Source organism: Carcharhinus amblyrhynchos, chromosome 8 (assembly GCF_965287045.1).
Source record: "Carcharhinus amblyrhynchos chromosome 8, sCarAmb.v2.hapA, whole genome shotgun sequence".
Lineage (NCBI taxonomy): Eukaryota > Metazoa > Chordata > Chondrichthyes > Carcharhiniformes > Carcharhinidae > Carcharhinus > Carcharhinus amblyrhynchos.
This window is the reverse complement of record NC_137331.1, coordinates 79,179,220-79,202,997: the sequence shown is the minus strand read 5'-3', so window position 1 is coordinate 79,202,997 and position 23,778 is coordinate 79,179,220. Positions and strand designations below refer to the sequence as shown.

The window sequence follows — 23,778 nt, the reverse complement described above, 5'->3', positions numbered from 1 at the left end:
CCTGCGTTGCGTCGTGAAAGCCACCTTGGAGAATGCTTATCCGAAGATCAGAGGCTGAATGCTCCCCAACAGGACTGTTAAGACTTGCATTCCAACCATAATCTCGTAAATTGAGTCTGTGCCTATATGTCCCTTGTTCATGAACCCAACTCTTCACTCACCTGATGAAATGGCAGCGTTCCGAGAGCTTGTGCCTCCAAATAAACTTGTTGGACTTTAACCTGATGTTGAGAAACTTACTATTTCTTCCTACCCCAGTCCAATGCCAGCATCTCCACATCATGTGAAAATTAGGCAGAACAGAATGTAGCCGAAAGAAGTGTAAGGCAGACATCAAGTATGACTCAGCAGCTGGAAGTATAGCAATACTGAAAAATGTTACCCATTGCTACAAATGCATCCTTTCAGCCCACACACAGTGAACTAGGATTGTAAAAGATGGCAACTGTGCCTTAAAAATGCATTCAAGAGATTAAAATTCCAATGTGGTGTAGACAAGGGTTGTAGAGACTTGTATTTATTCCTAAAGCAGCTGTGAATAAATGACAGGTCTTTTATCCAAAATTCTCTCAAAATACAGGTTGAGACTTCAAACATCTACACAATTCATACTTCAAACATTTTCTAAGCAGGAAATCATTTGAATATTGCCTGAAGAACCATTTCCATTGCTTGTCAGTTGGTAATTTTTTTTTAAAAGGACCAGCTTAAAAAAACCTGTAACACTAAATAGACTGCAAAATCTAAGATTCTCATTACTGACCTTAAAATATCCATGGATACAATTTCATAGTCACCGAGCAGCATTGCAACTAGAGCCAGTTGACCATACTGCAGACAAAACAAATAACAGCAAATAGTAACAACCTAATGTTTGCAATTCCCTCAGTCAAGTTCAGGCCTGCCCTATTGGAAGTTTTCCAATAGAAGTCATCAGACAGCAATAAACAGCAGGAACCTCAAATTGTTTTCTTTTGTCCTTAGCGTTGAAACCAATTTTGTACTCTACCACTTCCTGGCTGCAATCAAAATAACTGCACCCAAATAAATTAATTTTGGACTCTTCAGGTCCATGTTGACTAAAAGGTAATGTATATTCAATAGCATGTATAATTACATACAACAGCCAGAAATTAATCTGAGAATGGGGGCAGAAAGAGGGAAAAGGTTGTAATTACACCAAATCCAGGGCCACGTTTTGGTTTCACATGGTCAGTTTATCACAATGTCATTCAAGAACAGACTCAGGTGCTTAAATATCAGCTATCAAATGAAACAAGTCAAACAAATTCAAATGTAGAACTTTTATTTTTAAGTCAGAATTTTGATAACAAAAGGAAAAATCTGAACAGGATGTAAAGTATGATCAAGAATAAGGCAGAACATATCTACACCAATCTGCATAGTCACTAGGGACACTTTTGGTGCTACCTTGGTCAAAGACAGGGAAAACCTCAAAAAAATCTGCACATTAAACTGAAATCTTGTCCTTTGGATAAATTTTCCACTATATCTCAAGATATAGCTTACTACTCTCTTCATACCCTTTACAATCAATCATTCACAAATATTGCCAAATATCATTGATTAGACAAGTATCTTATTTATATATTTAAACAAATATAGCTCCAAGAATGGAAAACCAAAACAGATGTACATGACAACACCTCAGACTCAAAACTTGCATATCAAGTGTGTCATCACTACTATACGATGATCCCCATTATATAACCAACTCCTTTTACAGGACATCTGTAGTCTTAGTATGTTTTAGATAGACATACTAGGTATATTCAAACGTGGTATATTTTCCTTTCAATCCTGCAAATCACACATTGGATGACACTGAAAACTTTAGTTTGATGTTTAAACTTGAAACAGAAATTCTGACAAGGCATTTACTTAAGTGATTTGTTTCCATATTTTTGTTCCCTGCCACTAATCTTTACCTTACCCCAAACGTGTGCAAAAAGTGTGCCAACATGACTGGAAATATAAATAACAGAAAAAAAGCAATGTTTAATAAAGAGCCAAGGCATGCAATATGTTCCAATGGGCATAAATTCTGCAAAGTAAAAGAACAGGGGTATTTCCGCTCCCCCCCGCCACAGTTTACATTTCATTAGTCATCTTTGTCCTTAGCACCATGTTTCAATATACGAGTAAACTCAATATAGTTGAAGTTGCCCTTGGTATCAATTGGTGCTTCTCGGAAAAGTTCATCCACATCTTCATCAGTAAACCGATCACCCATTGTCGTCAACAGATCTCTCAGATAGTCTTCCTGGATATAGCCTGCGAAAGGGAACACAGTTGGAACAGATGCTTCCACTGAAACTAAAATTACTCAGAACAAAAACTGTACTAGAATCACATGAATAGCTGGAAACAGACTTCTTGCATACCTGTCCCAACTGTATAAATGTGAAAGTAATGCCAAATGCAACACAAGGTGGTGCACAAGGGAGCAGATGGTTTCCCACCAAAAAAAAACAGCAAGGTTAATAATCCACTAAGAGACAGCTTGCTCCGAATAGCAACATAAAGCAGTACTGCCAAACGTTTAGTTGCAGAGTATGGTTTTAAGATTGCATATTTGTTCTGCCTCCCATAACCATATCTAGGGGGAGGGCAATTAGGTGAAAAAAATGCACAAAGAAATGTTCAATCATAGGCTTTAAGTTGAAAATTGACCCCAGGGAATTATGGTTACATTAAAATACAAAGGCATTTGCCCAGAATTTGCTTTAACCTTTATATTCCTACTCCATTTTAAATTATCCTTCTCATCCAACAGACAGCAAGTCCCTTTGCTGGCATAGTTCATGAACGTGGGTTTATTCTGTAAATGAGCTCAGAATCAGCAGATATATCAAAAATCACTCACCCAGGCCATGTCTTTTAGGCTTGGGAATGAGGATGGGGTAGGAATTCCACCCAGAGAGATGCTCTTAACCAATCCAGCTCTAGGGTATTTACATGCTACAGTTCAAGTACTTCATTTCAGCTAGCAATTCCTTTAGACTTGAGCAAGCCTTGACATTGCCACACAAAACAGCAACAATTGAGGTGCTTGAATAAAAGTCTTCCGAGTTAGTACTTGCAGGCACATTTAAAATCCTTTATCCATAGCCTAATACTCAACCGGGCCTATGCTATAAAAAAGATAGCACAATTATAATCATCCACAATGTACAAACAGGCAGAGCTACCACAATGTGCCCTGGGAACACAACAAAAGAGTTGAGGCGTATGCAGACTAAGTTCTGAGCTCGGTTTGCCCAAACCCACCAGAAAACTAGTGAAGTGGGACCGGAAAACCTGAGAATGGAGTCACTGAGCCAGTGATGTAATTAAAAATCAGTGAAATTTCTGTCAAGTATCAGCAAGCTGAGATCAATTGCAACACTCCTGCAATTTGAACGCTTTCTTACCTGTTCCTTCCTCATCAAAGCATGCAAAGGCATTTCTAATTACATCTTCAGGGTCTGTCCCATTCAGCTTTTCACCAAACATGGTCAGAAACATGGTGAAGTTGATAGGTCCTGGGGCTTCATTCATCATTGCCTCTAAATAATCATCAGTTGGGTTCTTTCCTGTAGAAAGTTTAGATATTCAGAATGGTTCATCACTTTACGTTAGAAACAAGGTGAGAAATGGTTTATCTGTAATGCCTAAACTAATAAAGGTCACTATTAACTGCACTGGAATACAAGGATCATGACACCATACTTCATCCTGTTCCCAGGCATTTTTTCTTCATTTTTCAAAATGTAGATATCAGTATCTATTGCCCAACTTTAACTGCCCTTGAACAGAATAGACCAGGTCAGACGACAGTTAGTCAATCTGCTGAGAGTCTCGATTCGCGTAGGTCAGACCAGGTAACAATGGCAAATTTCCTTCCCTAAACGAGATTAGTGAACCAGGTGGTTTTTTAAAAGCAGTTCATGATATCCACCATAAATGTTGCTGAGGCCAGTATACTACATCTTTATTAATTGAATTTAAATTCCAGCCACATGGTAGGATTTGAAGCCATGCAACTAGATTATGTCCAGCAACAGAACCATTACATTACTGTCCCCTGTAAATTCATTCAAGTATCCATTAGCTCCTCCCCTAAAATCAGTTAGCAGCAGATTAGGGATCTTCCCGATTTGCATGGCTTAGTTATTCTTTGAATAAGTTATGCCTCAAGATTTCTTCATCGAATGCTTTGAACATTAGCAGGATGCACTATTGGAGGAAAATGGCACATTGTACCAGATTGATAGCACTATGTAGAATACAGAATCAAACAATTACAACTTTGCAATATTTCAGGGAAAACAGGGAAGGTGGAAAGCATTGCTAAGTATCTTCATTTTTATCTGATGTATTTACAAGCAAAAGTAAACCAATTACCAAGTGAAGCCAACATGTCATGCAAATCCTCTTTATCAATGAAGCCATCACGGTTCTGATCAATCATGTTGAAGGCCTCCTTGAATTCTTGAATCTGTGACTGATCAAACATGGCAAATACATTGGAGGTTGCACGCTGAGGGCGCTTCTTGGTGGTCTTTCCCTTGGCTCTTTTGCTCGACATGGTGGCTAGGTATTGTATCTGAGAAAAACAATTGAGATTACAAACATTTCTGATAAAAGATTATTAACCCGAGTCGCTTTCAAATTCTGCTAGAACTGATGAGTGTTTCCAGCATGTGTCTGATTTCAAATCTAGATTATGCACTTTTCCTGAAGCTGAACCGAACCCCAAATTCTGAAGTGAAATGAGTATATTTTCCTCAAAGTTTAACACTTGATTCACAAAATAAAAATTTAAAATTCTCATTTGTTAATTCTCTCTTCTTTTAAAAAGGAGGAACACCAAAAATTCTCAGTTTAAAATCAAACTCCTATTGTCAAAAGCACAAGGGAACCTGACAAATGGCATAAATTGCAAGACAGCATTGACACATCCTATGCCCCAGCTTCAACTCAATGACTGAACCATTCTTCTTGTGGCATAAGATAAAGTTTTTCTTTCTTTAAATAAAAGGAAGCTCAAACTTATCAGATCAAATTTTAGGGTTGAGTTAATTTTATTCTACAAATATCCCATCAGCTTACCCACAAATTTTACTAGCACAAATGGCCCAAGATTACAAGTGCAACAAGTACCAGACTCAAAATCAATTCTAGAAAGTAGGAAGGATTTACATGATTTTGTCCCAGTTCCATATTAGGATATTCAGAATTGAACAAATTATCTAGACACCAAGTTTCAGGATCTAAATAGCACCTCACAACAAAAAGTGAGTGTATCAAGTAGTTACAGGTAAACACCAGTCAATTTTCTTTAAACAAAGATCCAAAGCAGTAAAAAAGAGCAGCACTTTTATATTGTTTCCACATACATAAGAATCTGATATTAATAGCACTGGGAAGCTAAGGGATAGGGTGTGGGGAAGAGGGGTACAGTGCATGTTGAATGGCACTCAACATCCATAGAAACATGGCTGCTGCACATGCTAGTGTTCTGGAGGCATTCTTGACCTTAACCACAAGAAACTTTCCCTGTTCACATTTAAGTAGGGAAATTACCAGACACCAAGAGCTAGCTCAAATACCCGTAAAAGTGAACCGGTTATAGAAACCACACAACTGTAATAGTTGCAAGAATGACAGCACAATGTGATTTCTTCCTGCATACTTCTTCATTAGAGGAAGGCCCACCACCTGTCTAGCTCTGGAGCCCCCCTAGTGACAGGAAAAATAAATGCAGACATTTCAATTTTAGTTCATCAGATCCCTACACCAAGAACATGAATATCTGGAACCAATACTCAGGCTTCCTAAAAGTAACTGCACCTGTGAGTTGATTAGTAAAAGATTTGTAACATCTTGGCCATGTTATGGCATGTTATAACATTTGCGGAGGTAGACTGCATTTGCAATTCTTTCAAAATCTACTTTTGGAGAGAGACAAGCAGAGGTTCAAGCATAAAACAATGTTTGCAAGAGATCTTTCCTGCCTTATTACAAATTCAGTAAAACTTTCAGAGCAATATTTATAGCTGAGGAGCTTTTTATGCATCAGTTTACCTATCCTTAGGCTGAGAAAAGTACAACACAAATGCCCTAACAAACATGGTTAAGACACTATTCTAAAGCGTATGCTGTAGAATATATAGCCTTACCCTAGAATTTACTGGAATGCAAAAATCTTAATTGGCCCCAACAACAGAAGTAGAAATTTTAAGTAAAGCAGCAAAGATACAATATTATGGTTCTAATACTATAAACTTCCATGTCAAAAAGGAAGTTGTGAAAGATGGATTCCAGTTTAAATAAGTCGAGTATATAGCAGAAAAAAAACACAAGGACTGAACAGATCTGGATACCTAATAAAGCTTTAATAGATTACATACAAGACCATGCCCTCTGTCAGCAAAATGAAGGAGATGGTCATTGACTTCAGGAAGAATAGTGGAGGATATGCCCTTGTCTACCAAGATGAAGCAGAATGGTTGAGCGCTTCAGGTTTCTATATATCCAGAACACCCTATCCTGGTCTCTCCACACCAATGCTATAGTTAAGAAAGCCCACCAATCCCTCTATTTTCTCATGAGGCTAAGGAAATTTGGCATAGCATTACAACTCTCAGATGTACCACAAAGTATTTCTTCTGGTTGTATCATAGCTCAGTATGGCTCCTGCTCTGTCCAAGACTGTAAGAAACTACAAAGGGTCATGAATGAAGCCCAGGCCATCACCCAAAACAGCTTCCCACCCATTGGTGGTCTATACTTGCTGCTGCCTTAGAAACGCAGCTAGCAGAATCAAGGACCCCACACAACTAAACTCACTATTCCACCTTCTTTCATTGGAAAGAGGATACAAAAGTCTGAGGTCACGTACCAATCAAGTCAAGAACAGCTTCTTCCCTGCTGCCAGATTTCTGAATGGATTTATTGCAGATTAAGTGGATTTTTCACTACACCCTGGTTATGACTATAACACTACATTTGCACCGTCCTTTCCTTCTCTACGAAATGTATACTTTCGTTAGCGTGCAAGGAATACTTTCACTGTATACTAATACATGTGACGATAATAAAACACAAATTTGCCAGCTATCAGTCGCCTTTGACAAATGTCCCTCATTCAAATAATCAATTCTCCTTAAAAACATTATGGAACAAGCCTTTCAAGCAGTGCTCACACCAGACAAAATATACATGTGTAAAAACAGAACAAACCCAATATTAAAAACACCTTTCATGTCTGTAGAATTTATCCTGGTATTTTGCAGCCAATGGCTTTGGAAGTGAGGTAATTATTGTTTCATAGGCATACGTAGCAGGCAAGTTCTCACAAAAGCAATTAGAGAAAATTAAACAACATCTGAGGTGGGATGTTGGTAAGAAGTCTCACAACACCAGGTTAAAGTCCAACAGGTTTATTTGGTAGTAAATGCCACTAGCTTTTGGAACACTGTTCCTTCATCAGGTGACTGGAGAGTTCTGATCACAAACAGTGCATATAAAAACACAGTTTACAGAATAGCGATTAGAATGCAAATTAGAATTAGTAAAGACTCGCATTTAATCAGTATTCTGTAAACTGTGCGTGCCTTTATATGCCCCGTTTGTGAGCAGAACTCTCCACTCACCCTACGAAGGAACCGCATTCCAAAAGCTAGTGGCATTTACTACCAAACAAACCTGTTGGACTTTAACCTGGTATTGTGAGACTTCTTACTGTGTTTACCCCAGTCCAATGCTGGCACCTCCACATTGTGGGATGTTGGGTCAGACATTAGGAAACCTTATTAAATGAATAGCACCAAGGATCTTCATTTTTTTTTAAACTGATGAAATACATTGGTTTGCTCACCGAAAATATGCAGCACCCCTTGAAAGCCCAGCTTGGGCCATATGCGCAAATCCCAAAGTAGTGCTTAAGTCTACTAATTAAGAGTGTGCCAGCATTGAGCCAAAACCGCAGATTATAGCACTTACTGGAGTCAGAATGCAAAGTTAAGGGAAATCTCAAAATAAAGGCTTACGGTTTCCTTCTTACACCACCCCCACCCTTAATGAAAACTTTACTACAAAAGTAACCCATGAGGTAAAGCTCAGTATTCACAGCTGATGAGAGCTTCTTGAACTCAAATCTGCCTGATTGTGATTAAAGTTCTACCGAGACCAAGCTTCAACTTTCCCAACACATGTAGGCTCAGGACAGTAAGTGGAAAACCCAATTGGTTTTATTTACCTACTTCATACCCATAGGAAGGAGATCAACTGTGGCATCCAATGGATCAGCTCACAAGCATCATTCTATGGTCAATGTTAATAGCAAAATATCTTCCACCAAATCTCCTATTAACTGTACAGCAATTTACTATTTCGGCAAACAGAAAAATGGAAACAAATTTAATGTGTACACTAAATCTGTGCGTGCGCGGGGGGGGGGGGGGGGGGGGGGGGTCAATAAAGTTAACCAAAAGATCCTCTTTTTCAGGGAATGAGCTTGTTTTTTGGCATGCATTTCACATCCTTATGTACCAAAGCATGTTAAAGTCACAAGTGAAGCACTTTACAAATAACAAAGCTTCAGCAAAAGCAATGCACAATGCAGCACGCTTAAAAAAAAAATCAATTCACAGGATGAGCATCACTGGGTGGCTATATTTATTGCCCGTCTCTAATTGCCCTCAAGAAATTGATAATGTCTTCATACGTGCATGCACACTTCAGGACTAATTTCAGCCAGTACAGGAATGAACCCAAGCTGCTGGTGTTGCTCCATATCACTATCCAGCCCCAATTGACCTAACCAACCCACGTGGTGTACAAATGACCACAATACTGTTAGGGAGAGAGTTCCAGGATGTTGATGTAGTTCTAAGTGTGGCTAGGAGGGGGAACTTGTAGATGGTGGTATTCCCATGCATCTGCTGCTCGTGTTCCTGGGTAGTTTGGAAGGTTCTGACAAACCAGCCTTGCCGAGTTGCTGTGGTGCATCCTGTAGATGATATACACTGCTGCTGGAGATAATTGTTGATTAGGACACAAGAACTGTACTGCTCTTCAAAAGTCTTTTATATTGATTTGAGGGCTATAGGTGACTTAGTTGGCTGATACCTACCAATGGAGAAACATTCCCTCACTACATTGAATTGTCATCTTGAATGATCTTCTGGTTCAAGCAAAAGTATTAGCAAGGAATGAAGTTTAAGTTAATCATAAGGAAGCTTGTTAAATCCTTCAAAACCAGGAACACAAATCTGTCTCTATTTTGCTCATATTGGACAGAATAATTATGGACATACAGCCTTTAAAATTGGCTTATATTGAAGGTACGGTTTCACTAAAAATATGGAATGCATAAGGATTAACAAAACTGCAAGGAAAATGTATTGAATTTTTCAAATTCCTTTTCATCAACTTCCACTGGGTCCCATTGTTAGGCTGAAGACATGGTCAAGCTGCCTATGAACAAAGTGATCTTAGCCATTTGTTCCCTTCCCCACCCAGACAATAGTCATTTGCACTCTGGGATTCTGAATTGTATATACTAAGTGCTGGCAAAAGCTTTTAACAGACAAGAACTTGCAAGTAAGCCAACTTCCAAATCTTAAGGGCACAGGATAAATGAAACAGTAAGTTTCTAGTTCTGTCAACACCAGATGTGATCAATTTGCCAAATTTTCTTAAGTGCAGATGACCCATTTCCAATGGTGATTTAACTAGCATTTCAATGCTTATGCATATACTGGAGACCTTCCTAATTTTTAAACTCAGTTGTGTGTGTTAAATCCTGCTAACAAGTGAAACAGGCAGCCTGGGGAACTGGGAAAGAACAGGACAGACCAGACATTGGTGCAGTCCTAGATCAGAACCCCAAGTTACACTGGGAAGGCAGATTAGACCCAAGTGTTCTATTTTGGTGTAAATGTGAGGAAGGGTACTACCTTCCAGGAATGATTTCACTGTTAAAGTGGGTATATTTTACAGCAAAGAAATATTTTAATTAATAGATCAAGCAACTTAACTATTAACAGGTGCGTCGGTCCACCTTGTTGTCTAACAAGGGGCATGCACAGGCTGCTCTTGGATGTTGAGTGGCCTAGTACTTAGCGTGGTTGTGTATGCTTAAAACTGGACCAGCAGATGGGCACCACAACAGCTCAGTGACTATCCCTGCTAGCTGTGCAGATACATGGATTTGGGCCAGTGTCTGTAGGAGTTTGCGCAGGTTTCCTCCAGGTGCTCCAGTTTCCTCCCACACCCCAAAGATGTGCTCTTAGGCTGATTGGTGTAACAAATTGTCCCTAAATTATTCTCCCCGAATCTGGTTTCCAATGGGGGTACCATAAGCACAGACACAGGTCAAGGTGTAGGAAAAATGCTTTGTTAAGATGGCAGTGCAGGCTCGTTGGGCCGAAGGGTCTGTTTCCCATGCTGTGTTGTTCATTTTTAAATCAACTAAGAAAAGAAAACTTTAATAATTTCAGTTCCAAATGATCAACATTTCTTAGATTTAAATGCCACTTTAGCATTCATAAGTATACTTGCTCAGTGTAGACAGTCTTGCAGCTTTGAGTTCCAGTCACTTGCAAAATCCTTTTGACTTCAACCAGGTTACAAACTAAGCTTTCTATAAAAGCCTTTGCTATCTCCTACAGACCCAGCTTTGTCCATTCACCACATGACCATGAGAATCACTAATCTGAAATCCTAGGAACTTAAACAAAAATTAGCTCTAGTTAAAACAAACACTTAAGGTGGAAATGAGTAATTATCCTGTCCCAAAATCTGAGCTGCATTCCCTCCAGACATTGACTGTCTGTAACATAAAGCTAACATTCCCTTTAAACATATTTCCATATCAATTGCACCATCACAACATGCATTCTTAGATTAAGAAGGGTTCTTAGAGATGGTGTTCAACGCTAGAGATATGTACTGTGACGAATGTGTACATACAAGCTGGCAAGTGTTAGAGCTCATCAATTGAGGGGCCACCATAACAAAACTCAAAATGTCTCCGCCCATACTTTGTTTACATTTCACTCCATGAGTTCACTGCTTACCAATACATTAACAACCTTGGCCAGATTTCTGGAGTACTACACAGAACCAGCTAGGGATCAGGCTTTTTTAATACATGAGAAAGGGCTAATTAACAATCTTGCAGTAAAGGAGTCATTAGGAAAGTGACTGCAACATGATAGAACTTTGTGTCAAGTCTAAAAGTGACACAGTTCAAACAAACTAGTTTTAGGTCCTAAACTTGAACAAGTTAAATTATGAAAGGTACAAGGGTCAGGTTGGCTATGGTGGATTGGAAAATACATTAAGATTTGATGGTAGACAGGTAATGGCTAGAATTAAAGATTTACTTCATTTCTACAACAAAGATATTCCTAATAGACAAAAAAAAAATCAGGAAAGGTGATTCAACTGTGGCCAACAAAAGTTAAAGATCACATGAGATCAAAGGAAGTGGTGTATAAAAGTTCCCAGAAAAAGTGGCAAATCCAAGGATTGGGATTAATTTAGAACCCAGCAAGAAAGACCAAGAAACTGATAAAGGGAAGAGAGTATGAATACAAGCTAACAATTAACAAAGGCATACTGTAAAAACTTCAGATATGCAAAGAAAAAGATTAGCTAGGAATGTGGGTCCATTTCAAGCAAAGGAAAGAGCATTTATAATGCAGAATAGGGAAATGGCACAGAAACTAAATTACTTTGTGGGCACCTTCAGGAAGATGCAGAAAGTCACCAGGGTACCAAGGAACTTGTGAAAATGAGGAACGGAAAGAATAAAGAGGTAGTACTCAATAATTGAAGACTGATAAATCCTTCTGGTCTTTCAAAAATCTTGTCCCTGCAGACTGGAAAGTAGCAAATATAACCCCATGGTTGAGGGGGGGGGGGGGGGGGGGGACAAAAAACAATTACAGACCCATTAGTTTGATGTCAGTAGTAGGAAAAATGTTATGGATGAGATATCTAGGCGTTGGGTGGAGTCAATATAGACTAATGAAAAGGAAATCACGTTTGACAAGCCTGTTGAAGTGTTCTTGAGAACGGTCCTTGTAGCAAAGTTGAAACAGAACCAATGGATGCGGTATACAAGAGGTTTTCAGGAGCCTTTTGACAAGATCCCTTGAGGTTAGTAAACCAAAATGGATTGAGAATTGGTTAATGGACAAAAAAAGGATAAACAGGCCATCCTCAGGATTGCATGTTGCTTCTACTGGGGTGCTGCAAGGATCCATGCTTGGACCATAGCTTTCAAAATCTATATAAATGATTTTGTTATGGGAAAAATTGCATTATTTCCCAATTTTGATGGCAAAACTGTGGCGATATGCAATTTGTGACAAGGACATGTGGAGGCCTCAACAGATTTAGTCTTAAGTGAAGGGGTAAGAACAAAGTGAATCAAATATAATGTGCACAAGTGTGAAGTTATACACGATAGAAAAAAAGCAGAATATTTCATAAATGGCATGTGTCTGAAACATTAATGTCCAAGAGAACCTGGGTATCCTTATTCGTGTACCACTAAAAGCTAGCATGCAGGTGCAGCAAACAATTAGGACATATGTTGACCTTCATCACAAAGGGATTTGATTATGGAATAGAGACATCTTGCTGCAGTTGTATCAAGCCTGTTGAGTCTGCATCATGAATACAATGTATAGCTGGTTTCCATATCTAAGGAGGGTATACCTGCCAGAGGGAGTGCAGAAGTTCACCAGACAATGTCTCGTGTAGCAGGAATATTTTGAGGGAGATTACAGAAATTGAGCCTGTATTTGCCAAAAAATGAGGCGCAATCTCACTGAATTTGCAAAATCCTTCAAGGTAGATGCAGATCGGATGTTTTCCCTGGCTGGTAAGTCCAGAACCAGGGACAGTCTCAGAATAAGTGGCAGACCATTTAAGAATGAGATGAGTAGAATCTCTGTTCGGAGTGGAGAATCTTTGGAATTTTTCACTCGTGGGGGCTGTAGAAGCTCATTGAGCACGCTCGAATCAGAAAATATGGAGACAGCGGCGGGGGAAAAATGACAAGAGTTAGATGTCAACCACGATTTGAGAATGTCAGAACAAGCCTGACAAGCCAAATGGCCTGCTTCTATTACTTCTGTTCTAACCTCTTGTGCCTTCAATTTTTACTGCACTTATGGCCGTTGCGGCCCTAAAATTCACAACCTAAATGTCTCCGCCTTTGCTCCTTTAGGATACATCATAGAACTTCTTTTCTCTCCTTGTGGACTAATGTCAAATGGTGTTTGATGTGGAATTATCGTGAATAATTTAACCAGTTAAAATGAATCAAGTTTTTTTAAAACCCAGAAATAAACAAAACAATTATGAAAATTGGACTGTTGGCATGTCAATCCACTAGGTAATTGATTATCAGCTCTCTAGACAGTTTGGCAGCTATATTTAATCACCTCAAGTTAACCTTAGATTTCACATATCTGGGTTTGAAGCAAAACAAAACATGAAATGGAGCATTTAACATCGTAAAAGATGGCTAATTTTGTAAAGCATTACTTCAAGTTATAAGCAAGCATCAGGACATTTAACAAAACACTAGCACATCTAGTTTCTGCTTTGTTAATTGGTCAAGAAACTAAAGCTCTTGGCTGCACAAGCCAAATGGAATAAAATTTACAAGTACAACTGTTCAACATATCACCTAACTGTTACAGCACAGGAAGTAGCCACAACCTGTTGTGCCTGCGCCAGCAGTCCAAAGAAGCAATTCACCTGCAGCCATTACCAGCCTTCAACCCCATTTGTACCCATAACCCTGCACATTCCTAGAACAACATTTTTCCCCTCAATGCTTCAGTTGAACCTGCCTCCACACCACACTCACCTGAAGGGGCAGCGCTCCAAAAGCTAGTGCCTTGTGCTACCAAATAAACCTGTTGGACTTTAACCTGGTGTTGAGACTTTTTAGTGTCCACACTGGCAGGGCATCCAACCATTCATGGCATGGAAAAAACTATCCAGGTCACTGCTTGTTTTGGCAATTATCTTAAATCTGTACCCCCTCCTGGATCCTTTTAAGAAAAAAGTTTGCTTCCCATCTAATTGAGTATTTCTATCAAATTTCCTCTCAGCTTCTCTTCTACAAGAAACTAACTTCTATCTGTACCTCCAAAACTGAAGCTCCCCATTTGTGGAATCATTTTCATTAATATTTTCTTCACTCTCCCCCTATTCCTTCACATCTTTCCTAAAGTGTGACAAAAACTGGATGCAATACTCCAGTTGAAGCCAAATTAAGTTTTTTATTCATTTGTGGGACATGAGTGTTGCTGGGTGACCAGCATTTATTGTCCATTCCTAGTTGCTCTTGAACTGAGTGGTTTGCTGGGCCAATTCAGAGGGCAGTTGAGAGAGAATCACATTGCTGTGGCTCTGACATGTAGGCCAGAACCGGTAAGAATGGCAACTTCCTTTCCTAAAGAACACTAGTGAACCAGATGGTTTTTCCAACAACTGACAATTCTTCATGCTCATCAGTAGATTTTAAATTCCATTTTTAAAAAAAACGGAGTTCAAACTCTGCCACCTGCTGTGGCAGGATTTGAACGTAGGTCCTCAGAACATTAGCTGAGTTTCTGGATTAATAGTCTAGTGATAACACCACTTCACCCTTAAAATTAGTGTTTTATACAAGTTTCACCTTGTAACCTCCTTGGATTCTATTCCCCTATTAATAAAGCCTAAGATGCCATATGCTACATTAACCACCCAACCTGACAATACCTTATGCATACAAGCATTTTACTCCTGCACCCACTTTACTTTGTCTTTTTACGTTCATGCTACCAAAATGAATCACTTCATATTTCTCCACATTGGTTAACTGTGTGGACAAGTGCCAGCTTAAATGCAATGTTCCCAAATTCTTTTCAAGTACGATACTACACCCATCAGTTCACAATGCTTCCAAGGTTTGCGTCATCGACAAATTTTGCAAGTGTGTACTATACACCAAATTTTAGGTTATTAAGATACATCACGAAAAGCAAGTGCCCTGGGGGTCTCCACCACAAACCTTCCTCCAGCTTGAACTTCTGCTCCCAAAACTGTTGCGCAGTACTGTATTAAAACCTTTGAAAATCCATGCATACCACTCATACAGTAATGTCCTCATCAGCTATTACCTCAAAATTCAAAACCTCCAGCAAGTTAAACTTTATCTTGATGGCTTTCCTTATTAAGCCTGCATTTGTCCAGATTTCGTGTTGTTAGAAGATTGCCCACCACTGAAGTTAAATTGACTGACCTGTCGTTACTGGACTTTTCATATCGTTGTTCAGAACAGAACATTTGCAATTCTTCAGTCTTCTGTAACCACCCAAGTCCAAGGAAGTCTGGAAAATTATGGCCAACATCTCTGCAATTTTATTTCCCTTCATATCTTTGGATCTCATTTGGTCCTGGTGCTTTATCAACTTCCAGAACTAGAGAATGGACAACGAATCTGATAACTCAATTTTTAGTCCTCTTTTTACACCATGGCAGCAACATCTCCCTTAGTAAAGACAGGTGTAAAGAAATAATTTAGTACCTTAGGTTTCTTCCCACTGTCATGCATAAATTTCCTTTTGGCCCCTATCAGCACTGCCCCTCCTTTTACTAGTCGATGCTTATAGAAGACTTTGGGATTCCCTGTTAACTGCCAGTCTCTTTCTATTTTCCCCACTTTGCTTTAGGGTACTCAACCTGAACTGTCAAATATACTAATTACCAGCCTTCAATCTCATGTCATTTTGAGAGCTTGCTCTGGATTTATTCTACATTTTCCTTTGAGAATACACCATGACTATGCCTGAAACACTTCTTCAATGCCAATCCATTGGCAGAAAAAAAAAGGTTGATGACCAATTCCAATTTATTAGGACAGATCTATTCTCAGTGCACTGAAGTTTGCTTTCTCCCAATTAATTCTTCACAGTCTGGATTGTTTTTGGTCCTTATGATCACTGTCACCAAATATTCTCACTCATTGATCCACACATCCCCCAGAACCAGGTTTAGTAGTGCATCCCCACACACTGGACTGGAAAGACAAGAAAATTTGTGAATACACTAGGAACTCATCACCCTCTGTCCTTTTACACTATCCTGACCTAGAATTCATATAATTAAGTCCCCCATTATAATTCTTGAACCCAATTTTCTTGCAATTGTGCTCTCTCCATAAACATCCTTTCCATTTGTTGCCAGCTGATTGATTACACTGAGCAAACGGGACCCCTTCTGTTCTTCAGCTCCAGCCAAATAGATTCTGCCTTTGACCTCTGCAGGATATCGCCTCATCAATACCACCCCTATCCTCTCCTTTTTCTATTATCCCTGAATGTCTACAACAAATATTTAATCCCCAGTCCTGCCCTTCCTGGAGGCAAGTTTTAAACAGATTTTCCAACACTACAATGAGATTAAAGCCACATTTCCAGCTGTGCTAAATTTGCCTTTCATAATTTCTTTTAAGCTTCAAATGCAAATAAAAAGGGTTTGCTTGTTAATTAACTAAACCACACAAACATTTAAGCAAATCAAACTACTGAGCTGAAATTTCAGACTCAAGAGCAGAAACACGACAACTGAATTAAGTGTTAAACAATTTTCACTTCTAATATTTTAAATCCCATATAAAACAGGTCAATGTTAAAATACATTCAGCACAAATGTGATAGATAGTACATATTGTACAAGCCTACAAGTTCAAAACAAATACAAACACGTCAGATCCCTCCCTTTTATCAATGCTGTATTGTTCACTACCTCTCCAATGCATAACCACCATTTAGATATGAATATGCCAACAGACTGATCTTAGAAACTAAGTTTGTAATGAACACTAAACCATGTTAAGAATCGATTATTCTTAGACACTAATGTTTTCAGAGAAACACGTACACTTTCACAAACACCAGAATAACACCTACAAGTTCCTCTCCAAACCCTTGACTTGAAACGATATTGTCTCAAAGTTCTGGATCTCTAACAGCACTACAGGCATACCTACACAACATGGACTTCAGTTTAAGGCAGCAGCTCACCACCTTCAAGGGCAATTACAAACAGGCAACAAATATTAGCACTGCCAACAGCCTTATAATTGAAAAGTTCAAAGACTCCAGGCATGTTTAAGAATCATGGAGCATAGGAAGTCCTTCAGCCCAGTTATGCTGACATCCTGCAAAACTGTCCCACACCCTGTTTACACTTAGATATACCAAATGCCTGACGCAAAAGGCCTTTAATGTTTCTACTTTCAGGCAGTGCCTTCATTGCAGTGTCAAATATGCTGTTAAAGCTGTCATCCGGGTTACTGCAGGATCTCATAACAAACATGATTATATTCAAGCAGCTGCATATTCACAAGTACCAGCATGTATCTGATGTCCATCATTCTACTTCACTTAACCACTATGTATTCTTAGGGGTGAGTAATGCCAAATGTTTTCACCACCCCACCCCGTCTCCTGGCAAGTCTTCAACTGGACATAAATGTGGCCAAGAATCAGTAATGCTATTTGGGGCCATTACAAATACTAACAAAACTTAGTACACATACAAACACCCAATTTCAAAAGGAAAATACAATTTCACACAGTCTCAATTGATAGCTCATGTCAATTTTTCTTTTTCTCCTCCCCAAAAATCAGTGTTTAATTACCTTGTTCAATAAGTTCCAGATATCTTATACTTCAGCATGTGCAGTCAAAGCCTTAGGTTGGGGATCAATGATGGTTAATCCAGTGCTATCTACTTGATTTAGCACCAAAATAGAATGCCTGCCTGCTCAGTTATTTACACTATTAGTTAATCCAATGAGATAATCCAAGGCAAATTCAAATTATGTTTACATTCAAACAGAAGATCATAAATTCTCAGTCTTCCAATTTGTGGAAAGTGATAAAGTGCTAAATATTCTTGTAAAATGTAATTACGCAAACAGACGGCTGCACATGCATGGGTAAACTTTTTCATTTAAAGGCAGATTTTAAGCTGGGGAATTGTAGATCTTCAGTACTACGAAGTGGCCAGTTTTCAAATAGGACCAGAAAGTAAATCATTTAGCTAATGCCAAGTAGAGACCAGCTAACTCTAGGTGACAAAAAAATGCAGCCAAAGCTGATTTGTTTGCTAATAAATGGGAAAAGATCCACATATCAGAAACCCTACTAGCAGAGGCAAGTGAACATTAAGCCAGTCAACCCATCGAGCCTGTTCCACCATTCAAGTCATGGCTGATCGGACAATTCAATGCCTTTTACACCCTCTAACCACTTAACTATTTACATCACTGTTCAGAAATCTCTCAATTTCTACTTTAAACATACTCAATGACCAAGCTTCCAATCCTCTGGGGTACAGAATTGCTAAGATTCACAACTCTGCATAAAAACTTTTCATCATGGTCCCTTTTAATTCACAGGTTTAAGTCGGTCTGCCTTGAGGGGCATACACGCAATGGGCTGTACTTGGGCTGCTCTTGAATGTTCGAGATTGGCCTAGTGCTTCATGTCGTTAGTGTGCTTAAACTGGACCAGATGCTGGGCAACATGACAGCTCAGTGACTATCACTGTTTGCTGTGCAGACACATGGATTTGGGCCAATGTCTGTGGAAGTTTGCACATTCTCACCATGCTTGCGTGGGTTTTCTCCAGATGCTCCAGTTTCCTCCCACACCCCAAAGATGTGCTATTAGGCTGACTGGAAGTAATAAATTGTCCCTAAATTAGTTTCCCTCAATGTGGATTGCCATAAAAACAATAGATAAGGGTCATGGGTGGAGGGGGGGACTGGTAGTATTAAAATGGCTGCACGGGCTCGATGGACTGAAGGGCCTGTTTCCCAGACTGTTTTTGTTCTTTGTCCCCGATGACATCCAAACAAGGGAACACCTTACCTGCATCAACCCTGTCTATCCTTAAGTATTTTGTACTTCCGATGAGATCATAGAAAATAGAAGCAGGAATAGGCCATTCGGCCCTTTGAGCCAGCTCTACCATTCATGATTGTGGCTGATCATCCACCTCAATAAGACGCCCAATCCTTTGATTCCCTTGACCCTAAGAGCTTTATCTAGCACTTTCTTGAAAACATCAATGTTTCCCCTCAACTGCTTTCTATGGTAGAAAATTCCACACTTCACTTTGGGTGAAGCAATTCTCCTATAATTCAGTCCTAAAAAAGATTTACCCTGTATCCTATGAACCTGGTTCTGGACTTCCCAGAACCATGGATGTTCCACCATTGAGAACATCCATCCAGTCATGTTAGAATTTTATAGGTTTGAGATCCCCCTTATTTTTCTAAACTCCAGTGAATTGAGGGAAGAATGTGCATTTGATAATAATGTCTTCCTGTTTTTGCTACTAAAGTGGATCACCTCACATTTATCCACATTACACCACATCTGCCAATCACTTGCCCACACAACTTGTCAAATCACACAAGCATCACTGCATCCTCCTCACAGTTTACCCTCCCACTTAATTGTCTCATCTGCAAATTTGGAGATGTGGTGTTGTTCCCTCATCACTGTGAATGGCTGGGGTATTAGCACTGATCCTTGCAACAGAATCAGAATCATACAGTGTAGGAGACCATTCAGCCTATCCAGTCTGCATTGACCACAATCCCACCCAGGCCCTATCCCCACAACCTCACGCATCTACCCTTGCTAGTCCCCCTGACACTAAGGGGTAATTTAGTATGGCCAATCCACCTAACTGCACATCTCTGGACTGTGGCAGGAACACAGTAAAAAGTCTGACAACACCAGGTTTTAGTCCAACCTATTTATTTGATAATATACTCGCAAGCTTTCGGGTTAGCCCCTTCGTCAGGTGAATGGAGAGTTCTGGCCTCAGACAGAGCATATAAAGCACAGACAGTTTAGAGATTACTGATTAGAATGCGAATCCTTACACCTAACCTGCTGTTCAAGACCTGAAGTGGCTGATAATGTGAGTGGAAGGAGCACTGATCACAGTTTAAAGAGATGTGTATTGTCTCCAGACAGTACAGTAAGTGAGGTTTTGCAAACCCAGGCAAGTCACGGGGGTTACAGATAGTGCGACATGAACCCAAGATCCCTGTTGAGACCGTCCTCATGTGTGCGGAACTTGGCTATCAGTCTCTGTTCAGCGACTCTGCGCTGTCGTGTGTCGTGAAGACCGCCTGTGGCAGGAAACCAGAGCACCCAGATATGGAGAGAATGTGCAAACTCTACAGAGTGATCCAAGCCAGAAATCGAATCTGGGTTCCTGGTGCTGTGCCACCATGGCACCCCGAGTCACTAGTGGTTAGCACTGCTGTCTCAGTGCCAGGGATCCAAGTTCAATCGTGGCCTCAGGTGACTATGTGGAATTTGCACATTCTCCTTGTGTATGGGCTTCTTCCCACTGTCCAAAGATGTGCAGATTAGACTGACTGGCCATGATAAATTGCCCCTTAGTGTCAGGGGGATTGTGACTGTAAATGTGACATTACAGGGATGAGACCTGGGGGAGATCATCATCAGTGCAGGTTCAATAGACCAAATAGCTTCTTTCTGCACCACGGATTCTGAGATAGTCATTCCCTACCACTTAAAAGCCCCCCAATCATGCCTGTTTCCTGTCTGCCAGTTTCTACCCCTCTAAATACATTACCCCAACCCCATACACATCTCTTGTGGGACTTGTGCCTAAAACTCTGAACATCCAAATAAACCACATTAACATTTCCTCCTTATCAACTCTACAAGAGAATGTTTGAAGAATTCCAAAAGAATTGTCAAGCATGATTTCCCTATTGTAAATCCACACTGACCTGGTCCAATTTTACCTGATTACCAAGTGCACTGCTATAAAATTTTTGGTAATGGGGTCTAGAACTTTCCCCACTACCAATGCCAGGCTAGCTGATCATTCTGTAATCTCTCCACATTCCTTTTTAAGGAATGTTTAGCCAACATCCCCTATAGGAAGAGAGTTTATGGAATCTTGATGATCAAGAATGCACCCACTATTTCTAAGAGGTTTCATTCTTTGAAGCTCCAAAGAATACCGGCCCAGTTTACCCAATCTTTCTTCATCAGATAGTCTGCTATCCGTGATCCTTTGTTGCACTCCCTCTGTCAATAATGTGTTTTGGTGACAAGTGAACCAAAACTGCATCCAGTACTCCAGGTGAAGTCTAACAAAGCTTCTGGACGCAAGACATCATTACTCCTGTACTTACACTCTCTTGCAAACAAGGTTAACATTCCACAGAATCCCTTTTCAGTCCATCAAGTCTACACCAACTCTCCAAAAGAGCATCCCACACAAGTGCTCTCCTCTGCCATAACCCCACAGATTTACCATAAATCACCTTATTTAAACTTCTTTGGACTGTGGAGGAAACCTGAGCATCTAGATGCAGAGAAAGGCCAGAAGTAAACCCAGGTCTCAGGTGCTGAGAGGCAGCACTGCTAGCTACTACATCACTACGTGCCACCATTAGCCTTCATTCTATTAACTTTTCTAATAGAATGCTGCAATTGCGTGCTAGCCTTCAGTGACTATGGCCAGGGACATTTGTACATCTTCACTACCTAATTTCTTATTATTTAGGAAATATTCTGCATTTCCATTGCACCTTCCATAATTCAGACATCCCAAAGGTTTGGCAAAAAAATGAAGTGTAGTCACTGCTGTAATATGACAATATAAAACTGGTAACATTTAAGGTATGACAGCAGCATTTAGCTATTCAGGCGATTTCGTAACGGCCGCGTCCAATAAACGTGACACCAAATTTCAGCCAATATCCATCTCCTTTAAAAGATTTTATATATTTGAAAAAGTTATCAAACTAAGATAGAATGACATTTTAGAATTATGTTAGTACTCGGGTTTTTAAAGGAAATTGTTTATACAAATAAGGCCCCTCCCCAAAAACGACGCAATGGCGTCTTCGCATAGGCGATACTGATTTCCAAGAGTTGTAACTTCAAAACTTAAGGGCAGCCCCGCGATACCCCATCCCCTTGCGTGAAAAGTGCACTCGAAATGCAGTCGGTTTGGGGCGCCCACAAGGCAAGCAACTGACTGATGGAGCAGAGGATTAGCGGGCGGCTGTTTCTGTCCCCCGCCCTGCCCAGGCCAAGGTTCCACTCCCTGGCCAACGTTCCATTTCGGGGCCTGCCTCCCCGGGGTGGACTCAGTCGAACCACAGCCAGGTAACGGTCAACAGGCAGGACACCTCGAGCTCTGAAACCACTGACGGGGTGAAGGGACCGAAAGGCGATCTCTCATGGAACAAAAAACGAAATACGACCCTCCCTCCTTACCTGACAGGACTCCTATAATAAACCTCTGCGTCTCCCTCAGTCCCGCCACCGCCCTGCTTCCCTGATAACCCTCCACCCCGGGGCAACCGCCGGAAACCAACCCCAGATCATCCATCACAAACTCCTCCCCAAAGGAGGGGGAGTCTAGCAAACAACTAAGACTCATACACTAATGATACTGAACTAGAGGCCGGTTCTAATCTAGAGATATATTAACAGAAATCTAATATAATTTCATCGCGCGTGCTTCTAAAATGTTAGCGTTAAGGATGCTGTTTGTTGGTTGACCAATGTTACACTTCTCCCCCCCCTCTTTCCCTCGTGATTGAAAGTGGTAGAGTCGATGACGGGGTGGGGGCGGGATCGACATTCCTGGGGGGTCACGTGAGCGCGCGGAGGCGAGCGATACATTGCCTTATTAGGCGCTGGAGTGGAGGGTTTCCTGTGTCTGAGCCTGGCGTGACTCAATGAATGTCTGGGAGCTGTGTCACTGAGCTAACTCGGCAGCACAGCCATAATGTGCTGTGCATGCCAATGAGGAGGAGTCGCACGTCTCTCTCTATAACATCCAGTCGCAGAGACGTGTAAAAGCGCAGCTCCAGCCGCCCCACCCCGCGGGTTAGTTTTTGTACAAAACATAGCAGAAGGCTGGAAACATTCTCAGCAGGTCTGACAGCATCTGATCATGAGTGAGAATAGGGCCAACTCTTGCTCAGAGCAATTTCCAGAGCTTCCAGAACTCATGACAAAGAGTCATCCAGACTCAAAATGTTGGCTCTATTCTCTCTCCCACAGATGCTGTCAGACCTGCTGAGATTTTCCAGCATTTTCTGTTTTTGTTTCAGACTCCAGCATCCACAGCGTTTTGCCTTCATCTCAATTCTGATTGAGTCGTCACAGCCTGAATTCCAGTGGTTCTGTAACGGATTAATGTTCCTCTATTCCTTCATTTCAACTGACTCAAGAACAGCTTCTTCCTTGTTGCTGTCAGACTTTTGAATGGACCTATCTTGCGCGAATTTGACCTTCCTCTACACCCTAGCTATGACTAACACAACATTCTGCACTCTTGTTTCTTTTTCTACGAATGGTATACTTTGTATAGCGTGCAAGAAAGGATAATAAATCAAATCAAAAAAGCACATCAACCATTAATTCTGTTTCTGTCTCCACAGATGCTGCCTGACCTGCTGAGTATTTCCAATTTTTATTTCACATTTCCAATAGCTGCAGTATTTTGCTTTTGTCCCATTGTTTATCTGCCTTTGTAGTCTTTCTGGGTATGCCCTTTCTTAATTTAAACTATAAGGATACCATATTGCCCCAATGCCACTGAATAAAAAAACAAACTTAGGGACAATTGCCCTGAAAGGTTCTGGTCAGTGAAGGCTTCGAGGGC

The 23,778-nt window shown here is 40.4% G+C and overlaps 1 protein-coding gene across 1 annotated transcript; it reads right to left on the bottom strand.

Annotated features, from left to right (window-relative positions):
- Positions 1-1,289: 1,289 nt before the first annotated feature.
- On the bottom strand, positions 1,290-22,472 carry LOC145346702 (myosin regulatory light chain 2, smooth muscle minor isoform). The gene is made up of 4 exons (XM_080194311.1): positions 22,380-22,472; positions 4,408-4,609; positions 3,435-3,596; positions 1,290-2,295 (listed from the first exon to the last, which is right to left on the bottom strand). The coding sequence occupies exons 2-4, from the start codon at positions 4,589-4,591 to the stop codon at positions 2,123-2,125; spliced, it is 519 nt and encodes a 172-aa protein (XP_080050437.1). The 5' UTR covers positions 4,592-4,609; positions 22,380-22,472; the 3' UTR covers positions 1,290-2,122.
- Positions 22,473-23,778: the final 1,306 nt, after the last annotated feature.

What these genes read in the sequence shown, in the direction of transcription:
- LOC145346702 (XM_080194311.1), bottom strand. Translation starts at nt 4,591, where the DNA reads ATGTCGAGCAAAAGAGCCAAGGGAAAGACCACCAAGAAGCGCCCTCAG. An exon ending in TGACATGTTGGCTTCACTTG is followed by an intron (nt 3,597 to 4,407) that starts GTAATTGGTTTA and finishes AACTTTCTACAG; the next exon opens with GAAAGAACCCAACTGATGAT. An exon ending in CTTTGATGAGGAAGGAACAG is followed by an intron (nt 2,296 to 3,434) that starts GTAAGAAAGCGT and finishes TCCCTTTCGCAG; the next exon opens with GCTATATCCAGGAAGACTAT.